This window comes from Calliopsis andreniformis, chromosome 6 (assembly GCF_051401765.1).
Source record: "Calliopsis andreniformis isolate RMS-2024a chromosome 6, iyCalAndr_principal, whole genome shotgun sequence".
In the NCBI taxonomy this organism is placed as follows: domain Eukaryota; kingdom Metazoa; phylum Arthropoda; class Insecta; order Hymenoptera; family Andrenidae; genus Calliopsis; species Calliopsis andreniformis.
In genome coordinates, this window is record NC_135067.1 from 23,420,515 (window position 1) to 23,443,253 (window position 22,739).

The 22,739-nt window shown below is 40.0% G+C and overlaps 1 protein-coding gene across 7 annotated transcripts; it reads left to right on the forward strand.

Annotated features, from left to right (window-relative positions):
* Nucleotides 1-1,584: 1,584 nt before the first annotated feature.
* Nucleotides 1,585-22,642, forward strand: Rbp (RIMS binding protein). Of its 7 annotated transcripts, none has more exons than XM_076381442.1 (17): nucleotides 1,588-1,780; nucleotides 4,759-4,893; nucleotides 5,994-6,310; nucleotides 6,781-6,961; nucleotides 7,137-7,601; nucleotides 7,740-8,046; nucleotides 8,202-8,788; nucleotides 9,019-9,145; nucleotides 9,826-10,034; nucleotides 10,438-10,842; nucleotides 10,962-11,490; nucleotides 11,708-11,920; nucleotides 12,120-12,325; nucleotides 12,404-12,631; nucleotides 12,846-13,104; nucleotides 15,436-15,710; nucleotides 17,301-22,642. In XM_076381442.1, exons 2-17 carry the CDS (start codon nucleotides 4,768-4,770, stop codon nucleotides 17,826-17,828), a joined length of 4,962 nt encoding a protein of 1,653 aa, XP_076237557.1. In that variant the 5' UTR covers nucleotides 1,588-1,780; nucleotides 4,759-4,767; the 3' UTR covers nucleotides 17,829-22,642. The 7 variants fall into 7 exon arrangements, with proteins under 7 accessions (XP_076237563.1, XP_076237557.1, XP_076237560.1 ...); XM_076381445.1 differs by having other exon boundaries at nucleotides 9,850-10,034; XM_076381443.1 differs by having other exon boundaries at nucleotides 8,202-8,779.
* Nucleotides 22,643-22,739: the final 97 nt, after the last annotated feature.

The following is a 22,739-nucleotide window of genomic DNA, read 5'->3' on the forward strand; positions in this document are numbered from 1 at the left end:
GGCAGGCAAGCAGCCAACCAGTCACTAGAGAACAGGTATTCATCGTAGACCCCGTACGTTCATTGATAAGCGTATAACACCCCGTACTTTAGACTACTCGTGACGTCACTTAATCGCACGGACGCCTGCGCTTCGACCAGGTCCGTGTCTATTACGAATTCCTCCCATTCCATTTTTTCAGACCTCCGAGATAAATTAAACGACGAGAGAATTTACTAAAATTTTAAATATGAACATTAACGATTTTGTGTTTCTCATAAATAGTATAATTTTTGTGCAGTTTGTCTGTAGTCTATCTATAAAATCCGTGGTACAGTCTACGTATACTGCACACGTGTAAGCAAGGTAACTTCTACAATTAGTAACAATTGAACTGTATACGATTACAAATAACGTAAGCATGGTTCGAGACGGTAAAGATGAGAGGAAAGGGAAACGAATGAATTCGCAGTAATCGAACGATGATACTATTTATTTTGATACATGCCACTTTTATTCGATAAACGATCTATTTGTTTTATTCACCTTTGTCGTTCATTACGAACGGTCTTCATTTTATTGAATGAACAATAAAAACACAAAGAAAAGGAAGAAGGAGCGAAGAAAAAAGGAGCAAGAGCAGGGATAACAAACTGATGCTAGCGTAGGCATAATACGTCGTACGTATACACATATACAGTTTAAATGAAAGAAGGATGACAAAAGTAAAGGAAAAAGATGAATAGACGGGAGAAAAGGAAGATGAGGGTGGGAGAGATTGGGGATGAAAGAGAGAGATGAAGCATGGAAGGGGCTGAATAGAACGGCGGCGGAGGGAGGGAGGGAGGGAGGGAGGGATGAAGCAAGATAGAGAAGGAAAGGTCGAAGGGTAAAATGAGATAGAAAGATTGGTGGATCGCCTCACGGGTATTGATTGGTCTTTTGTGAAAGCTACACCCTCCGTGTGTAGCCGTGAGACGAATCACTTGATCGAATCGCTAAACGCCTCATGATGTAATAGCAATTCTTGAAACAAATGTCACGGAACCACGGAAGGCTAGACCGAGCTTTTTTCGAACAAGACTGTATTTTGGTAGATCGGTTTACTACTAGATGTTCGCGACAGAATCATGCGTTACACGATGCGGAAGAACATTTTGAAGAAGTAAATGTCGTTTGTTTGAAGAGAAACGAAGGCAGAGAGTGGTTAAGAAAAAAAGCGTAGGTTAGGATGTAACGCAAGCGTAGAAATGACGTAAGCGATTGCAAGCGGTCCCTAGCGGTAAAGGGACTCCGTATCGGCATCGATCGTAGAATGACCTATATCCGGTGGTGACGAGAGTCCCTACCCCTAGCTCACTTTTCCAGCGCTAGTACCTCCTCCTGCTTCCTCCTCTTCCACACCCTCCTCCTCCGCCCCGCCACTCTCGCACCCTCTCGCACCCTCTCGCTTTCTCCCACCTTCCCCCTCGCCCTGGGTTTGATTGTTCCTCTCTTTCCCTCTATCGCCCTGTCCCTTCCCCATGTCCTCCAATCCCACCGGTCGGCTATAACCACCTCTTGCCAGAATGGTGTATACCCCCACTCGTCGCTTCTCACTCCGTTAGACTAGGGAACAAACCTCCTCCCCCGTTTTCCAGCAGCCCTGCCGCCTGCCTTCCACGGCCGAACAGATCTTGGGGCTTGTACGGGATGATAGTCGAGTGAAAAAGCTCGCGAGTCCCGTGAAGTTTGCTCGTCAGCAGCAGCAGCAGCAGCAGCAGCAGCCCTGGCCTGCCACAATCCCTTCGACTCGGTCATCGTAAGTGTCGTGCGTTCCGTGAAAAAGGAAATACCAGAAACAACAGTGTGTGCAAACGTGTGTCGAATTGCGAGAAGCTGTGTGAGATTGCATGACAGAAGGAGGCGAACGAAAGAGAAAGAGAGGTTTGTTAGAAGCAAGAAATATGGGAAAAATGGAAGAGAGAGAGAATGGGGGAGAGAGAGAGAGAGAGAGTGAGAGAGAGAATGGGGGGGAGAATGATAGGGAATGATAGAAAGACTACATGGCTGCGTGCGTTCCCATGCGCGTGAGGAAGGAAGAGAAATTAAACGATATACAAGGATATATGTCGCAAAGTGTCGGAGTGCGTCGATAAAAGTGTCCAAGCGGAGGATTTCCTCGAGACTGTTGAGTAAATATCGATAGAAGGATTCCATGTTTCGCATTTCTTAGGAATTACCGAAACGGGAATGCCAGGGTGGTTTCTGTAGTAACGATCGTGCGAGCAAGGGGGCAAAAGATGTGAAGGCTGACCTACTGAAAGGGGAACGTAGCGAGAATAGTAGCAGTAAGAAAAAAGAAAGGACGGCAACTCGACAGCGTGGAAATTGCAAAGTGTAGCGATGCGTGGTGCGTAAAAGGGTTCCGTAGCTGGTGTCGCCGTCGCTAGTACTCGCGGTAATAGCAATAGGTGGTTGATAGTGATGCGAGACAGTGGGTGACACTACGTATGGTCGTCGTGTAACGGTGTCCCGTGCGCATGGGGTTTATATCTACAATGTATACTACGTACCATTGGTAGTGAGATCAATAAGCAGTGCCGTACCACTCGACTCGTGCTCACGGACAAAAACTCATTCTGATGCTCTCTTGTCTTTGCCTCATCTCTGCCGACTACATCCTCATTCGATTCTTCTTCTAATAGCATTTTTCACAAGATTATTCGCATATGTTTTCTATTGTTTTTTTTCAACTTTTTGCTGCTTACTGGACGTCTTGAAAAGTGTACCTTTAAAATACGATGTCGAGCTATCAACCTTCACTTTTTTCATCACTTTCTTCCTCTACGTTTTTCTTATATCACAATCGTCCATTATCCCTTTCATTTTTCAGTACATAAACTGTTCTTTCGTCAAGCCCTTCGTCCAATTCGATTAATCGGTGGGTCGCGTTTTTATCTCTTAACTTGCATTGTTTTCCATGTTTTTTTGCTTTGCAGCTTATCGCGACTTCAGGTTTTATTTTCTATATTCAATATTTTGCTCTCCTCGGCAGCCATATCACCTAATAGAGTCGAATTACCTATAGTATGTAGGTATTATCGAAGTACATATTCTATTCGATCATGATTGTTTTCATTCAAATTTGTCGTGAATACGAATGATTAATCGATGAAAATACAAAACGCAGATTCACAAGGATTACGAAGATAACAAGGAAATTTCTAGTATCGTAAACCGAACTGTTTTAATGATTTTAACGGATTTTAACCTACCCATTGTAGTATTACATGTACATATTCTTTCTTGAGGAACACTCTCACGCTTGGACACGCATTTCTCTTCAAATAATTTCTGATTCAGCAAACTACAGGCACAAAGTCGAATATACAGAATACGATGTGTTACGTGATATGAACCATATAAAGCGAATTATTGCTGATTCAAATTATCGCTTTACTTTACATCGTTCTTAGCCTCTCTTGCTAAATCGCATTCGCTCAATATTTTTATTCTCTTACTGGAAGTTTGCCAACTTTCTAGTATTCATACAGAATCATTCAAGATTTGTTCGATAGTTGTGAACGTTCTGGTTCTCCTTTTGCGGTTAACGATAGATACTATTCTGTTGTTTTATCAGAGAAATTTACACGATACGTTATAAATACATAATACATTTCCCCATGCAAAGGCTTAGAAGAAAAAAAAACTTCACAAGTTATCGTACAACTCAATTCAATAGCCAAACAACATATTTTGCAGTACATTTCGATAATTACAAGCGCAAAAGCGTGTTTACCGCGTGCATGATTATTTTGTAGATAGATTTTTTTTAGTGGCAACCTTTAAAAATAAACGAAATAAACGATGCGGCTGGTCAAAGGATTTTTTGCTTCCGTTTCTTCAATTTTTCTATAGTTTTCGAACAATTACATAGTTTTCTTGCGCGATAATTTGTTGTACGAATTGAATTATCTAGCAAGTTATCGACTAATTTGATTAATATATTCCACAAGTCCGTTTACGTACGATTGACGTTACCAAATTAATGAAATAGAAGCTGACTTTTGATCGTTCTCGATATGGACACTTGCTAGAATCAGAACGTTTCCTAAGAACCTGTTGCTACTCTAATAGAATTGATTGAATTCCATACGTAGCTAAAAAGTTCATTTTCCATGAGCTAACGAAGAAAGGAATGAAAAAACAGATTAAGAAATAAGCAGATGCGAATGACAGAATGTAAAGCGCGGTAACCGATTTCGTGTACCTACAGAACTTACCATATATTATCTAGCATAGCGAATACAATATTGCAAGCACATACGATTTCATTATGATTGTCATCGTACCTATCCTTCGTGTACTTACCAACGCGACTTATCTTCAGCCTGACATTTCAAATTTGCGCATAACTATATAGGAATGTATATTATAGAAAATGAAAAACGGGGAGAGTAGAAAAAAATGCGGTTTTATTACTATAGTATAGTACGCAGTATTTTTTTCGTAAGGGTGCACATACGTATACCTACCTACATAGTATGTACTTAGGTGCAAGTAGAGTAACCGATTGCGTTTAGTCGGCATTTGTTTAAGCTCTCGGGGCTAGGGCATATTGTGGGTGCACAATGAAAAAAGAATTCCTTTTCGCACCCAGAGAATCGTACGCTTAATCGTGGGGTCATCGTGTGCAGCCTGGCAGGCCTACAAAAGCCGCCAATTAATTAAGATAGCTCCTAGATACACGGTAGATCGATAGCGACTGGCCGTGATAAAGACGGGCGAGGGTTTCAGACTTCAGGGATGTTGCAGTGCTGTGGTGTTGGAGGTGGCGCTTCCACGGCACCTCAGGCTCCGCAGCTGCAGGATACCGGATCTGCTGTCCAAACCACCATCATGCAGGACGCGGTTCTTGAATCCATCCTCGAGGTTAGTTTCACTCACTTTTAACTTTTCGCTTTTCGCCACGCTCGCGCTCTTCCCTACCCTATTCCAGTTACTCTCTTAACCGAACTCTGTCTCTTCTCATCTTCAAACTTTTCGAGAGTGTAGGTCCCGATTTATTAGGACTGGAATGTCGAGTTCAGACGTCTCAACTTTAAACAGTCATTATTTACATTTCTATTTGCATATGCGCAAGAGAGAAACAATAAACACGGACAATGTAATGTCAATACCTATTTGTTTTCTACCGTCATACAATAGCAACAAGTCGATTAATAAACAGTTTCTTTTCGAATAAAGCAAGTCAGTAACGAAATCAAAGCTATCAAGTATTACGTATAAGATTAATGTGCACGTAATAAGCGTACGTATGCATACACATCTGTATACTTATCTATTTGATAAGAATGTCGAAGGATGCACGCGCGACTAATGCCGTTTCCAAATTGGCGATATTAACTAGTTGTATCGACCAATTGTGTTCGTCAACAGTTCTAACAATAAGTAAAAGAATTTTACGCGTAACGGGCGAAACAGGCAGGTTCTTTGAAATTGTTTTCTTTTGGATTTTTTTCTTCAAATTATGCAACAAAAACGCTAAATAGCTGTGAGCTCAGTCTTGGCATTTATAATCGTTGTAGAGATTGGAGAGGATGAACGACCGAGTTCGATATTGATATCTACCTACAAGTATAATCATAGTCAGCTTCGAGATGTTCGAAAGGCGATGTGTAATTAGACACACATTAGACACACATTAGACACACATTAGACAACATTAGTTACGAATGTTACGTTACAGATCATTTCTACCGTTTACTTTTCTTCGATTGTCTACAAATTCCTAAATTCGTAAATGAATTCTTCCACGAAGATTCGAATTTGATGCTCCGAATGAACACTGAATGAATTCTGAATCTGTAGATATTCGAAGAACGTTTAGGTAACTCTAACGATGCGATAGAGCTTGCCTTCGAGCTTTATATCCTATCTGTCTATAACGTGATTAGTAGATACATTAATTGTTAAGATCGTGAGGTATGTTTTCTGAATTAGCTCGACTTGGTAACGGTACATGGTTTCAGCAAATGCGTGAAACGGAAGCCCGAAAGGCAGAGCTGGAACGACAACATGCAGAAGCACAGAGCCAGTTGCGCGAAAAGATAGCAGGACGGTATCAAGGACCGGAATCAGTCGAAGCATTGCAGTCCAAGATAAGAGAACTTGAAAAAAAAACAGAATTACAGATGGTCAGATACGAAGAATTATCGTTGGAGCTGACGAGTTTGAAACGTGCTCTAAGCAGAGGGCCAGGGGTAGGTCACTCAGCGGTTCCGACTACTTGGCCTCCGGCTGGTTCCGAAATCGACCGAATAATAGCGAAGATGGAGCAAGATAATAGGTACGGTCTTCTGATATCGTGTCCTATTCACCGTGAGTTTACAGTCGCTAAGCTAAGTCGTAAACTATATTGTTATATAAGTATCTATATAATGTAGATACATTTTATGTTTGTTATCCTTACGGGTCATACACACGATCCGATGGCCTAATCCTGTCGATGATATCGATATCGATATCTACTTACCTACTTACAGTGTCTACTAGCATCAATGTTTTCAATACATTGGAATAGAAGAGGAGTGTAAGTAGGTACGTACTTGCATATCGTATATACCTACCTACCCATTAGTGACCTAATATTATTATTATAGATACCCTGTCTGCCTGAGTATAGACATTACCAAGCTGACGCGACGGCAGGCCTGCCTATGCCTATGTCTACCTATTGCTTATTACGATACTTACCACTGCGCGGATCGTGTGTCGACCCTCTTAAAAATATGATTTATTTAATGTTAATTAACGTAGCGCTACTAGGATGGTACACGATTTGGATCATATACGGGGGGGATCCATCACCACGCAACAACCGTCAGCTACGCAAAGCATTCTACGATCTAGCTCGGAAAATCTTCCTAATCTCGGTCAGCATCAACATCCGCCCCATCCGCATGCTTTGAACCTCGGAATGCCTACGCAAATGGGTCATGTACGTAAAAGAACGTAATGATATTTCTTGCTCCGCTCTTTCTTCACGCAGATTGATATACATATTATGTAAAATGTAAATATAGTCGCTTATGTTGATGGTACCGCGACTCGGGACTGTTTCCACTTCTACTATTCCATAACATGAAATCGAAACGATGGAGAATATGAAACAGTACGCAGGTTCACCTATGCCTTTGACACCAATGATGCCCGGATGTCCACCGTTGACCCCAAACGGGCCGCCGTATCATTACAGCGAACCAATTCCACCGGCTCCTTCGCTCTCCTCCAGTCAATCGCAACCAGTTTTTCAACAAAAGATGCAATCGTATCAACAACCGCAACCGACCCACACCGATTTGTCGAGTTCTCATTCTCAAAGTGCTCTACCGACATCACAGCAGAAGCAGCAACAAACGCACACCCATTTTGGTAGCAGTCAGTATCAGGAAAGTTATCCGCATACGCAAACCTATCAGCAACCGCTTCAACAGCAGCCGTCGCAACAGCAGCCGCAGCAACATCCGGCCTCTACAACGTACCTGACATCGTCGAGTCAAAACGTAATACCTCATTACACACAGCCTACTCAGACCGCCCAAACCTATCAACTTAATGGAAGTCAACAGCAACAACAGGTATCAAACTTGACACGGCTTTTCTTCTTCTTCTTCTTCTTTTTTTTTTTTTTTTTTCCTACATACATAGATACGTACATATTTACCCTAAGAATAACTCCGATAATGATGTTGCCGATTTGTGTATGATATGCACAGGCAACGACATATCCAAGTTTATCGATTACGTCGCATCCGAACGGAACGTATAGTACAGGGACGAGTACATTTAGCAGCCAATTATCGCATCACAATTTTTCCGTTCCGCAAACGAGTATTCCGCAAACGACGTTGTCATCGTTGCCGCCCTATTCGACGAATACCTTCCATTCCACCTTAGGTGCGCTTACAAGTGTACCTCAAACCGTTCTTCCTTTCTCGAGTGTACAAAGTACCTTTGCCACTAGTGGATCGACTTACTCTACCGTCGGGACCAATGCTTTTGGCACGTCGGGCGTGAGCTCAGGTATGATTCTACTCTTCTCCTTCGCCTTCTTTCTCGCCTTCTTTTTCGCCTTTTCCTACCTCCCATCCTTCGAGATGGGCTCATTGATCGCGCTACAATCGCGTTCGCAATTAATACCGATAAATCGGTCGGTAAGGAAACCTCTCTCGTTCTAGGTACCGCATCGACAGGTTTGTTGCAAGCAATAAGCGATCCTCTCCAAGCGATGCAACAACTTTCTGCTCAGTCACAAGCGAATCAGCTTCAACAACAGGCCATTATACAACAGATTCAGCAAAGCTTACGCGCCAGTTCGCCAACAGCAACTGCTACTACGAGCCAGCTCTATCTTGGTTCGAGGCAAATGCCAAAGATACCTAGCAGTATATTGTCCAATCCATTGGATCGATTGACCAATGATAATATCGTTTCCGAGGGGCAAGTGGACATGCTTGATATACCCGGAAAGGGCAGATGTTACGTTTATACTGCTCGTTTCACATACGAGCCATTTCAACATTCGCCGAATGAAAATCCGGAAGCGGAACTACCCGTTCAGGGTGGCGACTATCTTTTAGTGTGGGGACAACCAGACGAAGATGGTTTCCTCGACGCGGAAACTCTCGATGGTAGACGTGGTCTTGTTCCAGCTAATTTTGTTCAAAAATTAGTCGGAGACGACTTGTTGCAATTCCATCAAGCTGTTCTGGGTCTCAGAGACGTCGACGATTCAGCTTCGACCAATATTCCTCAAGTGAGCAATGTGAGCAATAATATTATGGGGCACTTTCTTTTCGTTTCTTTTCGTTCTTTTTTCTTTCCTTTTCGTTTCTTTTCCATTCCTTTTCGTTTCTTTTCCATTCTTTTTCTTTCGACGCAGAATTTTGCTTCACCGTCATTTTTTATTCAAATTAATCTCCTGTATAAACACAACTATTCCGAAATTCCAAACAAATCACTTGACAGTTTTTTTTCGTTCAATTATCGTTCTAGTGTTATTTACAAGATATCGATCTCGAACTGGCGGCTCTGGAAGAAGGAAATCGAAATCGCCAAGCTGAATTGTCCGCGTATGCAGAACTCGATAATATCGCGGAAGAAGATGAACAAGAACCACCAGGTTGGTATATTTCAGACTAATTTTCTTTTCACTTCTCCTCATTACCTACCTAACTACATTTCAGATAGAATGCATACAATAGCAGTACATATGTAAATATCAGTATATCCTCTTATAAATGTCACTGTACTGCGTTCCATACTCGTATCATGGATAGTTTCTAACAATATCACGAATTACGAATTATAATAATCGTCGAGGTATTGATGCTTGTTCGATGATTTCAACTCGTTACGTCCGTCAAGTATCGATTTTCGCTTAGATGTTTGCCGCTCTGTAAGCAATTCGCAGCATATTCTCTGTATATCGTGTTACAAAAATATGGCAAAATCTGATGAAGGCAAGTTAGACGAGCGATCGAGAAACATCGGTTTCTTTTTTTTTCTATACCTATATGTAGTAACCCTTCAATACGTAGGTAATGCTTAAGGCTTAAATGTAGATGAACTATAGGTATGTACATATCACTACACACACATATACAATATTACTGACAAGCTTCCACGGCAATAAACGAATGAACAAACGAATCAGTTCATCGAATAGTTTGGTCTGAAAGTGATCCCATATTTTGTTGGATCGATTTTAAATGGATTAATGGATTTAGGCTGGCTTAGAAAACTAGATAGCAAACGATTTGTAGCTACAGCTAGGCTTTGTCTTGTCTTTTTTTCCTGAAGAAGTCTACCTGTTTTCGGACCTAGTTCCGGCGCCACAGCACCTTACACTCGAGCGGCAACTGAACAAGAGTGTCCTAATTGGTTGGACACCACCTGAGAATACTCATCAGCTAGAATCGTATCACGTCTACGTGGATGGGGTGTTGAAGGTTACCGTGAAAGCAACCGAGAGGACCAGAGCGCTAGTCGAGGGAGTCGATTCTACTCGGGTTCGTAATCAAATACGTTCATTTTTTAATGGAGTAGCGACCATCGAGATGTGACTGATTGAAGAGTGGGAATAAAAAAGGCTGAAAGTAAGAAAATTAAAGTTGCGAAGAGAATAATTTACCGATATTGACCTTCGTATAAACATCTTCTTTATGGGAAAAAAATTTGTTTTTCAATTTCACTTTCAACCTCTCTTATTTCCACTTCTCAATTGAAGATTAGAAAAAGAATTCGAAGGACATTACATATTTCCAACAACGGAATAGATAGATCTATACATACGTACCTCCCTATATGTCCGAAAATATTGAGAATTTTCGTGAAATACCTACCTATGTATGTACATAGTCACATAATAGCTAAAGCGATAGGTTACTTGATTTTATTCGACCGGGCCCACAGCCGCACAGAATAAGCGTCCGTTCGGTGACACATTCGAGACGTACGTCTCGCGATGCTGCTTGCACAATGGTGATTGGTAAGGATGTCGCATTGGGTCCAACCGCTGTCAAGGCATCGAACGTAACGGCCACCAGTGCCGTAATATCCTGGTTACCGAGCAACAGCAATCACCAACACGTGGTTTGCGTGAATAACGTCGAGGTTAGAACGGTGAAGCCTGGCGTTTACAGACACACGATCACCGGCTTGGCGCCATCCACGATCTACAGAGTGACCGTTAAGGCAAAGAATCTAAGGGCGACGCATTTCGAGGACCAAAATGCTCAAGCGGCGAACAGCTTAGCATGTCACGTCCATTTCAAAACGTTACCGAAGGGATTGCCTGACCCTCCGGTCAATATCCAGGTTAATAATCGTTTCAATAACTATTTACTTAATCCGCGACCGTACTCGAAATCGCACGGTAGAATTTGTAGAATGAATTGGAACGATAATCACAATGCATTACGGCATTTTCTGACAAGGTGGAGGCTGGACCGCAGGACGGCACTTTGCTAGTGACCTGGCAGCCTGTTGCCCTAAACGGTTCGGCCGTCACCGGTTACGCGGTGTACGCCGATGGGAAAAAGGTCACCGACGTAGACAGCCCCACCGGTGACCACGCTCTGGTCGACATACACAAACTGATGGGTTTGAATCCGAAACATATCACGGTCAGGACTAAAAGCAGGGAAAGCCAGTCGGCCGATAGTTGTGCCACTGCCATTCCCTGCAGCGTTCTTCGTGGTGGTACCACTGCGCATTTGCAGCACGGATCCGCGCACATGCAAGATCAGGGACAACCGCAGCCTTCCGTTACGTGCCAGCCAGATGATCCGAACAGATTACGTATGCCTGTCGCGGGTCAACGATATTCTACAGGTCCTTTACCACCTTCTCACATCAGGAGACACGGAACTACCAGGGTTGATGCTCACGGTCAAATCATCATCGAAACCGATGAGAATCTATCCGACAAAGAGATTTATCCTGGACAGAGTATGTCTCAGATGGGTAAGGAGTTCTGCCATTAACCATATCGCTTCTAAAAAATCATTCGTATTGTAACCACACCTTTATGATTTCCTTTCGTTTCAATTTTACCCCTTTTTTCTCAAACTTACAATTAATCTTTCCATTTGCATCGAACTTGAGTGACATTACCTCTGCTTAACTTGAATCTACTATCGGACTTTCTCAAAACTTGCACACGTTTCTATTTGATACATAGGAGTTCCGGAAATCACCAAAGACTCTGCAAGTGAAGCAAACTACAGCGAGGAAGACGATCCTTCGCGTCGAAGTAGAGGCATACCGTTACATCATCATGGACACCCACGATATGGACCGCCAATGGGACAGCAAGGACTTGTCGGGACGCATAGATCCGGAAGAATGTCTGGGCCTGGCAGTAGACCTCAGGACCCGTATTACGATCAAGCAGGTACGTTTCAAATCTATCTATACTAAATTACTTACTTACAGTTAGATTATCGATTATATTATTTAGAAGCTTTTCTTTCACTTCCGAACAACTTTTTAAATGTTCTTTCTGCCTGCGTTTCTTTCCTTTCCCTTCCTTTTTCCCTTCCTTTTTCCCTTCCTTTTCTTCTTCTTTTCTGGTTTCTTTAAACTTTATGAAGGAAATCAAAGAGGTAGAGGGCCCGGCTATCGTGCTGGCCGAGATATCCAAGGTCAGGGAAATGCGGGCCATCCATCAGGCACCGCTCAACAAATGAACAAAAGAACTCGCTTGTTCGTTGCCCTATTCGACTACGACCCAAAAACTATGTCACCTAATCCAGATGCTTGCGAAGAATTGCCCTTTTCCGCGGGCGATACCATCAAGGTATTTTTCGCTAGATTATCTATAGCCATTGTCGTGACAATTTTCCTTTATTTTCGAACTAATAAATCAATTTCGCAGGTGTATGGTGAGAAAGATGCGGATGGATTTTATTGGGGAGAATGTCATGGTAGACGAGGATTTGTCCCTTATAATATGGTACAAGAAATTAAGGATCCCAATCAACCGGGACAGATACAATCGGGAAGGAGGGGCAGATGGGGTGATGCCTACGCCAACATGCCAGTGAAGAAGATGATAGCGCTTTACGATTATGATCCACACGAATTATCTCCTAACGTTGATTCTGTAAGATCTTCGTCAAATAGAAATTCGACCTAGTGTTTATTTCAGTTGTTGAATTCGTTAGAACTGTTGGTTAGAATCGTTCCAGAAAAATGGAACGCCATTTCTTTTTTTTTTTTTCTCTACAAATTTCCTTCTTTCCGTTTTCTTCTTTTTTCTTTTACATATTACGAATCACAAATCATTTCTTTATATCAATTACTACTTATTCCCGCAGCAAGCAGAACTGGCGTTTCAAACCGGGAACGAGATCTATGTGTATGGTGATCTTGACGAAGATGGATTTTACAAGGGTGAATTGAATGGAGTTCGCGGTTTAGTTCCAAGCAATTTTCTCGCAGAAGCACCAGACCAACCGTCGCAAGGGCAACTCCCGCCCGAAAACAGAAGGCCTCCAGGTCAGAGTCAAGGACCCGGGGCCAGAGGACCGCCCCCACCACCACGGGAGCCACCACCTGCTCATCGACGAGGCAAAGGTAACATCTCAGAAATCGTTGCTTTTCATATATTTTTATCCTTTATGCTGCCGCAAATCGTGGCACATAAATAACTTCTCGAGCCAAGCGCAGCGACATGGGTTCAACTTTCGCAATGTATCTTTGCAAACATGATGCCAGAAAATAAACCATCGTCTCAGCAATAAGAAGAACCGAGATCGACAGGTGTACACATATCTACAAACAACTCTAAATATGTCCATAGTAGGAACGTTCGTTTGAAAGAAATGGGAAACTGGCTCGAGAAGTATAAATATGTAAATTCCCACTGACGTTGCTTGTTCAAGCGATACAACCAATTAATCTGTTTAACAAGACGTAATAATAATATGATGTAAAAAAACGCAGAATGAAAGCGAATTTGTTAATCGGTTCTAAGTCAAATGGCAAAAAAAAGTAAAAATGCAGAACGGAGAGAACATGTACAGAGCCAACGAACGGCGGCCGGGGGGGAGGGGGGGATTAAGAAAGAAATAGAAAAAACAATTCGACGTCAGTGCGAATGTAGAATCGAAACGGCAAACAACACAAGACACGAAACTAGATGTGCCAGACGACAAGCAGAAGGGTCACACGTAGCAGTATGGTCGATCGGTGCGGCGGCGTACTGAGAACGAACCGACGTTGACTGAATCGAAGTTTATCTTTTTAGGTGCACTCGATTCTTCTCAAATTACAAAGTGATTGCAAAGCCTGAATTAAACATGTCTCTTATTATATGTATGCATTTCGATAGGATATTCGGATAAGTTGAACTTCTAGAAATTAATTTAAGGAATACTTTGGTAACAAGTTTCTAGGGACTCGTGCAAAATTGGCGCATAGTGTCGGTTACCAACTTTGTATAAATATCAACTAATATGTTCGCGGAATGTGTGAATACGATTTTATATTTACAGATTTCTTTAGGAACTCGATTATCGTCACGTGTAAAGCGGTTTCTTTGTGTCTATCTACCTACTTATCTATTTACCTATCTATCGATCTATCGATCTATCTATCTATCTATCTATCTATCTATCTATCTATCTATCTATCTATCTATCTATCTATCTATCGGTCTATCTATCTATCTATCTATCTATCGATCTATCTATCTATCGATCTATCTATCTATCGATCGATCTATCTATCGATCGATCTATCCGTCGATCTATCTATCGTTCTATCTATCTATTTATCTATCTATCTATCTACTATCTATCTGTACACCTCTCTATCTATCTATTTATATATTTGTCTATCTACTTATCTATCTGTACACCTCTCTATCTACCTATTTATATATTTGCCTATCTACCTATCTATCTACAGTATATCTATACATATATTTGTATATGTCTGTAATAAAGTAATAGTAGTAGTAATAATAATAATAATAATAATAATGATGATAATAATAATAATAATGATAATAATAATAACAACAACAATAATGATAATGATTACTATTATTATTATTATTGATATTGTTATTATTCAAATATTTATATATTAAGACAAAATAAAACATTAAGCTGCTTTCAGTGTTTCTATTATGTATAGATTACATATGTATGGTCGTACATACACATACTACCTGTATGTATACATACATGTATTCGTATTATATTTCGTATGTATTTTACTTCGATGAATTGTACAAAGCACATTTGGGCTCTGTGTAATTCTTTACTTGACTATTTCTTTTTTCCTCCACTAAATCTACTTGTTACATTTATGCTGTACATGTGTATACATATATATGTATATGCAAATATCTACAGATATGTACGGATATGTGTGTATATATGTATAAGTGGTAGCGTGCGTGCGCGCATATACATATTGTGTATATATATACATATACACACACACATATATAACATAATCTGTTTCTCTGTGTGCCTGAACTGGTCGATGGTCGTCGTGTCACATGATTGTCGTTCGTGTCGTGTTGTCATGCTGGCCATTTAAATATTGAACACTTAAGTTTTTCAAGGACTCGTTCTTTTATCATATTTCGTGTCTTGACACCTAAAGTCACGGGACAAATTAGTTGGACGCGAGACTCCATGTTCCGTCGAGTAATTGAAATCTACCTCTCGCGCTAATTTCCATCGACTGTCTAGCCTAGATATTAAAGAAACGCAAAGGAAAAGTAGAAACAGATGAAATGTGATGAGATCGAAAGTTGAAAGGATATTGCTCGGCAATTCGGCATGCTCGGCACGCTCGGCCGCGTACTAACGTTCACTTAAAAGTTAAAAGTTAAAAAAGATAAATGCGCCACAAATGACAACACGGTTCTGTTCTCTTCTCTGTTGCTAGATGCCTGCATTGTGCCTGTGTCTGTCCCTGTCTGTCACTTAGACTCTAGACAACAACAACAACAACAACAACAACAACAACAACAACAACAACAACAACCATCACTAATGAACAACCAACAACATCAACTCCAACATCAAAACAATCCACCGCATCTAGCGTACCAACAAGCGAATCACCACAGCTACACGACTGTAACCACGTCCAATCAGCATGGACCCACCCCTATGGGTGCCCATCAGCAAGGCCCCGTACCACCCCACCTTCAACAGCAGGTGAGTCCACAGCTCTATCCGAAAATTTTCACCAATGCTTTTTGACGTGCTTTTAATCCGTTTACTATCAAACTTTCTTCTACAATACTTTGACTATACTTTATTCTTGTTTACTATTTCCTCTACCATTTCAATAAAATAGTTTCTCGTTTGTTCGCTTCTTCCTGCTACATAGGTACATAAGTACATATGTACAATAATTTAACTATCACTTCTACTCGTCATTCCCCTTTTTTTAACTATGTCGATTTCAATTTATTGCATTTCCTTTTTTGGATAAAAATTTAAAGAAAGATAATGACGATACAATCTACCGATGGTTGCGTTGGCATAATTTTACATTTTCAGTCGAGAATTTTATCAAATGTATGAAACATGCAACATTGTAACGCATGCTCTTCATAAGGCCGCATAAAATTTCTGTAACAGGTTCGCATATTTGACTCTGTATGTTTACACGTACATACATATTACTATATCTAGGATTTTCCAGCGAGAAACATTATTAATGGTCGAATAACCAATTAAATTCAAACGCTGTTTAGGCATTGTTAAGCATTGTTAAGCATTGTTAAGCATTGTTAAGCATTTTCAAGCATTTTTGAGCATTTTTGAGCATTTTTAAGCATTTTTAAGCATTTTTAAGCATTTTTAAGCATTTTTAAGCATTTTTAAGCATTTTTAAGTATTTTTAAGTATGCGTATACGTATTATAGGTACAAACTAATTGTAAGCTTCGAATCTACATATACAATTACTTTACGATAACTCTTTCGGGACAATGTTTGTGTTGCTCAAAGTTAATCGCTTGTCTTGGAAGCTTGCAAGCATGCGCACATGCCGATATAGATGTATTACATATACATATAGAGATACATTGTAAATCGTACTTTTACGGTATTTGGATTTCTTATCATTTCCCTTCGTTCTTCTTTTCCGTTCTACCTTGCGTTTTCTTTCTGTTACGACAAACCTTTTGACCATCTATTCTCATTTCGTAGCAGTTCGTTTTCGAAACTTCCTCATCGTGTTACATGAAATATCAACAATAAATCAATTGAACGTAGATCGTTAGCTATTAGATCGTTACGGATGATCCATTTTAAGTGCATTTTCATGAGCTCTTTTTTCGCTTAGGTAGTAACGATACATTCTAATGTCGTTACATGTGTAAAACGCTCTACTCCTCGTAGAAAAAGTCAGTTTCTCCTTGTAGACATACATATATGTATCAGTAAAATAAGAACGAATCGTAGGTCAGCATAGAAAGTTAAACCATAGAAAGTATCGATGTGACAATAACTGTATAAACATCATTAACACGATCGTCAATCTCGTTAGAAGTTCATTCTTATTGTGACGTATTGCGAGACGTTTTTCCGGAATGAGCTTTACGTTGAAAGACGTTTACGCTTGTCAAAGCGACAGTTGCTCGAATTGGACTTATTTGAGCAAGATCAGTGAACAATGTAGATACATATGTATGTAGGTACCTACTGAATGAAGGAAAGAAGAGAAAACGCAGGAGCGATTTAGATATTGTTGTAGTAGAACGTGTTGTTTCTTAACTGTAGTCGCTTTAATTTCTAGGGGAAGGGGAGGGGCGGCGTGATCAACCGTGGTAGTAACGTGCCAGGAAGTATGCAGGGCCCTGGACAGCATATACAGCAGCAACCACAATCTCAACAAGACTACCAACAACAAAATCAATCGTATCAGCAGCAACAATCGAATCAACAAAATCAAGGCTACCAACAACAAGGTTCGGGTTTCGGTCCGCAGGGACAACAATTCCAACAACAACCTCAGCAGCAGCAGCAGCAACAAGTGCAACAACAAAATCAAGGGTATTCGCAACAGAATCAGGGTCCATCCATGCAGACCGGTCAAGGAACGAGTAAACCGAGAGGAATACCGACTGTATTACCAACTGCTCAGTCGAAACCTCAAGCGCAAGGTCAAGGTCCGCAACAGCAGCAACAACAGCAGCAACAACAGCAAAGTACAGGGCCAAATCTGATGCAAAAGTTCACGGAGATGGCCGGTGCGAGCGCTGGTGGGGATATCCTATCGAAAGGAAAAGAACTGATTTTCATGAAGTTTGGTCTGGGCAAGTGAGCCGTTACCCTGCTCGTGTCGCTGGCTCCGCTTCCTCTCCACTCTTCTCTCAATGCTTTCGCGCGCGGACTCTTTCGATCCTCGTCGAGAAAGATCTCTTTATAAAGCAGTATTAACCGATCACCGAGAGCAAGCGAGACGCGCAGGCAGGAACGTACGAACACGTCTCGCGTCCGATCACCTCTTCGCGAATACCCCTGAACGATACCACGCGAACGTGTGCTGCCAATGCTACTGCTGCTGCTGTTGCTGCTGCCATTATCGCCGCCGCGCCGCTCCGTCGCCGCTGCCGACGCCGACGCCGACGCCGACGCCGACGCCGACGTTGATAGAATATTTAACCGATACCACTATTCGACAATTAATGCTGTCTCGATTCTGTGATCGAGTGCTCGTACGGCCGAGGAGCGACAACATTTCTATCTTTCTTGTTGCCTCGATGTCCAAGTCGCAGGCCAATCTCTCTTTTCCATCGCCTCTTGATCAAAATGGCATCGTTTCAATCGCTAGACATCTCTCGTGGAAATTCCTAGGATAGGTGTAACAACAGCCTTTAATGAGTTTTTCACCCTCCTCTTCTTTTATGGCTCACCTTTCACATCTACTTTTTCCCCTTTATTCTATACCTTCTCCGCCTCCTTCTCCTCGTCCTTTTTCTTCTTCTTTTACTTCTATACCGAAAATATATATAACCTTCTTTTAGGTGCTTGAAAATCGATTACAATTGAAGCTGAATCGACATATATATATAGTTTTCGTGATTGACAAAATATCTGAATATACGAAACACTGAACAAGTATTGTTTCAATCATCATTCATGATCAATATTTGTTAGACTGGTGAAATATAGTATAGGAACAAGAAAACGGGGGTGTGCCTTATCATGATATCTCACCCAAGGACGGTAGTTGCATTTTTCATTTTGACTGATGCGAAGCATCGACATAGGATCTTTTTGACAATTTATTACCAACAAAATCGTTATGAATATTCTGACAAGGAATTTTAATACGCAGAATACGAACATTTCAATCAAACACGAAAATGAATTGGTCTTTACTCCCGTTCTTTGTCGTTTTCTTTTTTCATATGTCTCGTTCTCTGGTTAATAAGTTTTGTCCGCTCCGACGACCTAAGCAATTTCATAAAAAGCGTACCGCTTACAGGAAAAGTAAAACGACAAAACGATTAATGAATCTATGGTTTGAAATCAAGTAAAATAGAAATAAACGTGATTCGGGCAGAGATCATTCGAAGAAATGAAATTTATAGGGAAATTGTAGCTCCTTATACTCAAGTACGGTTGCAACAAATTGTACCTATTTTACAAAATAAAAGTCAAACAATACCGAATATCTGATACGCAACAGCGTATACTTCAGTGAAAGATTTACAACTGAACGACTCGTGGATCAAGTTGAAATAGGTACATCGTAAATATATTATAAAAATATACATAAATAAATAGCTAAATGAATTAAATAATTAATTAATTTGTTCAATACTATCGCCTCGAGTCAACTATTTCATCGACAAAGGAAGATGTTTGGAAGGATTTATTAGTCGGGTCGGGTTCAGAGGGTGTGAAAAGAAGGGGCAGGATAGGATTGCAAGATTATCCGAAAATTATAGCATACATATGTTACGAGGGCAATGAGATATACATTATATGTATACATATACGCGTATACAAATGTGTGTATATATATTATATTTAACTATTGCAAAGTATTGTTATATCGCTACTTGTATCGTATTTTGTACAAAGTATCCTTACCTTTGATTGTTCTATTTCTTTTTTGCCGTGATATACGTATACATAAACATTTATGGAGAGAAAAACAGCGATTAATCTTCGGCTAGGAGAAGGAAGCGTGACGAATTTCAAATCATTTAGTTAGAAGCATTTTGGGAATTCTTATGAAATTTCTCATAATTATTCATTTATAAACGACGATTACGTAATCGTTGATAGTACGTTAGCTCCGATGTTAGCTAATGTCAGTAGAAACAGCGACAAATGCACGGTCTAATCAACTTACCTCCCTTTTTGCTTTCTTTATGTGTTTCTTCTCTTCTTCTTAATATATTTGAGACTTTTACAGACCGGTTTGCTACTACATATTTTGAGGCTTCTGGGTATAAGCCGCGTCTGTCATTAACACTGATACTATTAACAATTGTAGCTCTATTAATAGTACAACATACCTTCAACACTGTTAGCCTTTCTTAACGTTCAGTTTTAAAAAATCTTCTAACCGAACGTAAATAGAACGTCTACAGAAATTTCATAATGTCCCTAAAATACACGTATTTTCACCATATCTTTTCTATGTAATGCACATTGCATTACTGAATGAAAAGAAAGATAATTTCGTCCTTCCGTAGAAAACCTTTACTCCGATGAAGCTCGTCACGCAACCTTCGAATAAACTCGCAGTTACCTAATATCGAAATCACTGTTAACTTTTACTTTGAACATATCTGACTCGTAACGTTGATTCAAGTAATAAAAGAGAAAAAGATTTAAAAAAAGAAAAAGAAAAGAAGACTGACGCAACACTTAAGATTTATAGATAGTAAACACATTCGCTACCAATATCGAAATCTATGAATGAGAAATATATTACATATACATAAAGATACATACATATGTATGTATCTACAGAAAATATTAAGTTGACTATTTAAGAAATGATTCATGAAAGAATGAAAAAAGAAGAAGAGCAACGAATCATAAACTGAAATTGCGTTGAAATGGTAGCGAATATGTTGGTATTACATATTTAGCAAATTCGTAGACTCTATTATCCTTCATCTTTCTAACAGTTTCGTTTGTTCTCCCTGTTTCGCCGTGGTCATACATTATTGCAGATGCAAAAGTTCGCGTATCGATATAGGTACAATGGTACACGTTAAACGCGATTCATGTTGACAACGTATATATTATGTACATATGTACATGTACATACATACCTACATGAATTCAGAATCGCGACTGTTGCAAAAAAGCTGCATCGGATACGTAAAAAAAAAGTCAATAGACGAGCCATCTTTGTCATTCATTATCTTTAAATTATTATCATCATCATTATCGTCATCGTCATAATTATCATCATCGTCGTCGTCGTCGTCATCATCATTATCATCGCCATCATCATCATCATCATCATTATTATTATGATTATTATTAAATGTCGTAAGAAAGACAAGTAGTATTACTGAAATACTAAATAGTAAAAAAGAAATCAAGAGAAATCATTCCAATAGACCGCGTCTTATATCAAGAGCTAATTCCTGTCTTTTCTCTTTGTGATCAGACCAAAACTTAGAAGAGTATAGTTTTAACGACAGAAACAACAGGAACAATAAAATACCGCAATGCAATGGTCGGACGTGATTAAGAACTAATAGATAAAACTTACAATTGAGCGAATTAATGGTTATTGAAATGTTTTTGATGAAAAGAGATGAATTCTATGGTTTGCGTAAAGCAAGGTAATTAGAACACGAACTCAGGTAGACTGTACGTATACATATGATGAATGTGTATGTATAAAACGAAGCAAAGATCAAAGAATAGGAGAGTACGGATGAGGCCGTGAGGCAGAACAAGGCGGCGCGGGGCAAAAGGCGACGATTGGCTGACGAGATAAGAGAAACGAAAGAAAATTTCATTCTCTTAGGTAATACCTCTTCGAATCGTTTGTCGACGCTCATTTTTGTCTAGTCTATCTCACTTGTACATTGTCATTGTTATAAATTTAGTCGTTGAATGAATTCATACATATAAAAATCTTTTGATACCGTTACGTGAGTCACAAGTGTAAGCCGCGTCGAGCGCCGAGATAGTGCGTACGTGTATGTTTACCTTAAATGAACTAAATGAACGCAATTAAGTAAGTAGGAAACGATGGCTGATCGATCGTTAATCCTCCTTCACCCTAAACATTGTTTAAGCAGTGTCATTTTCTTCCTTCTATCGACAAAAAATTATCACCGTTATTCGGGCGACGTTCAAACAACTTTCTTTCACAGAGTATACGTACGTACATGTATGTATATCTACATAAATATATTTTTCATTTGCTGAGAAAAATAGATAAACGCGTGTTCGTTTGAATCTAGGTAACGATTAGGTGGCTGATCCGCTATATCCTGTCAAACGTTAGTAACGGATTCTACTCATTTGTTATGAGGGATCGAACCTCCATTTCGAATTCAAATTACACAACTTTATTTCATGCTAATACTATACAGAGAAATACAGAATACGCGTGTGTACGTGCGTGTCTGTATGTGGACAGAAAGATGGACAGAAGATGAATATGCAGAGAAGGAGAAAGATAAAAAGAAATGGAAAAAGAGAATGGAGTGCGTGCACGCAGCGCAAAAGAAAAAGAGGAGAAAATGATAGTCTTAAAAAAAAAGAACATAGGAAACCTGACAGAACGTATTCGAGTGGTGCTGTTAGTTAAGCGCCAATTATTGTCCTTTTTTCTCTTGTGTCGATGCCCTAAGATTGTACGAACAGAACGTAGCGCAAAGAAGAAACCGATGATATATGCATATACATACAACTTTTAATATAATGAATTATCGCATTGATTAAGTATGTCGTGTCATCGGCTACGTTTATCATCGAATAATCTTGCGCTTTGTTTTTTCTATGAATCGGCACGTAACGATCTATTCCTCGTTAGCCCAACCGAAATAACGACAAAAAAAACTGCTACAAAAAGAAAAATTGACAAAAAATACAATGTTATTATAAACGATTAATTAATAAAAGACAAATCTTGTTTGTTGTTACTTTTGGTATCCTCATCGAATCCTTATCATCGAGCTTTTATGGAATGAAAGTTATAGACTATACTACGTACTAGTACATACATACTGAGTCAATATTG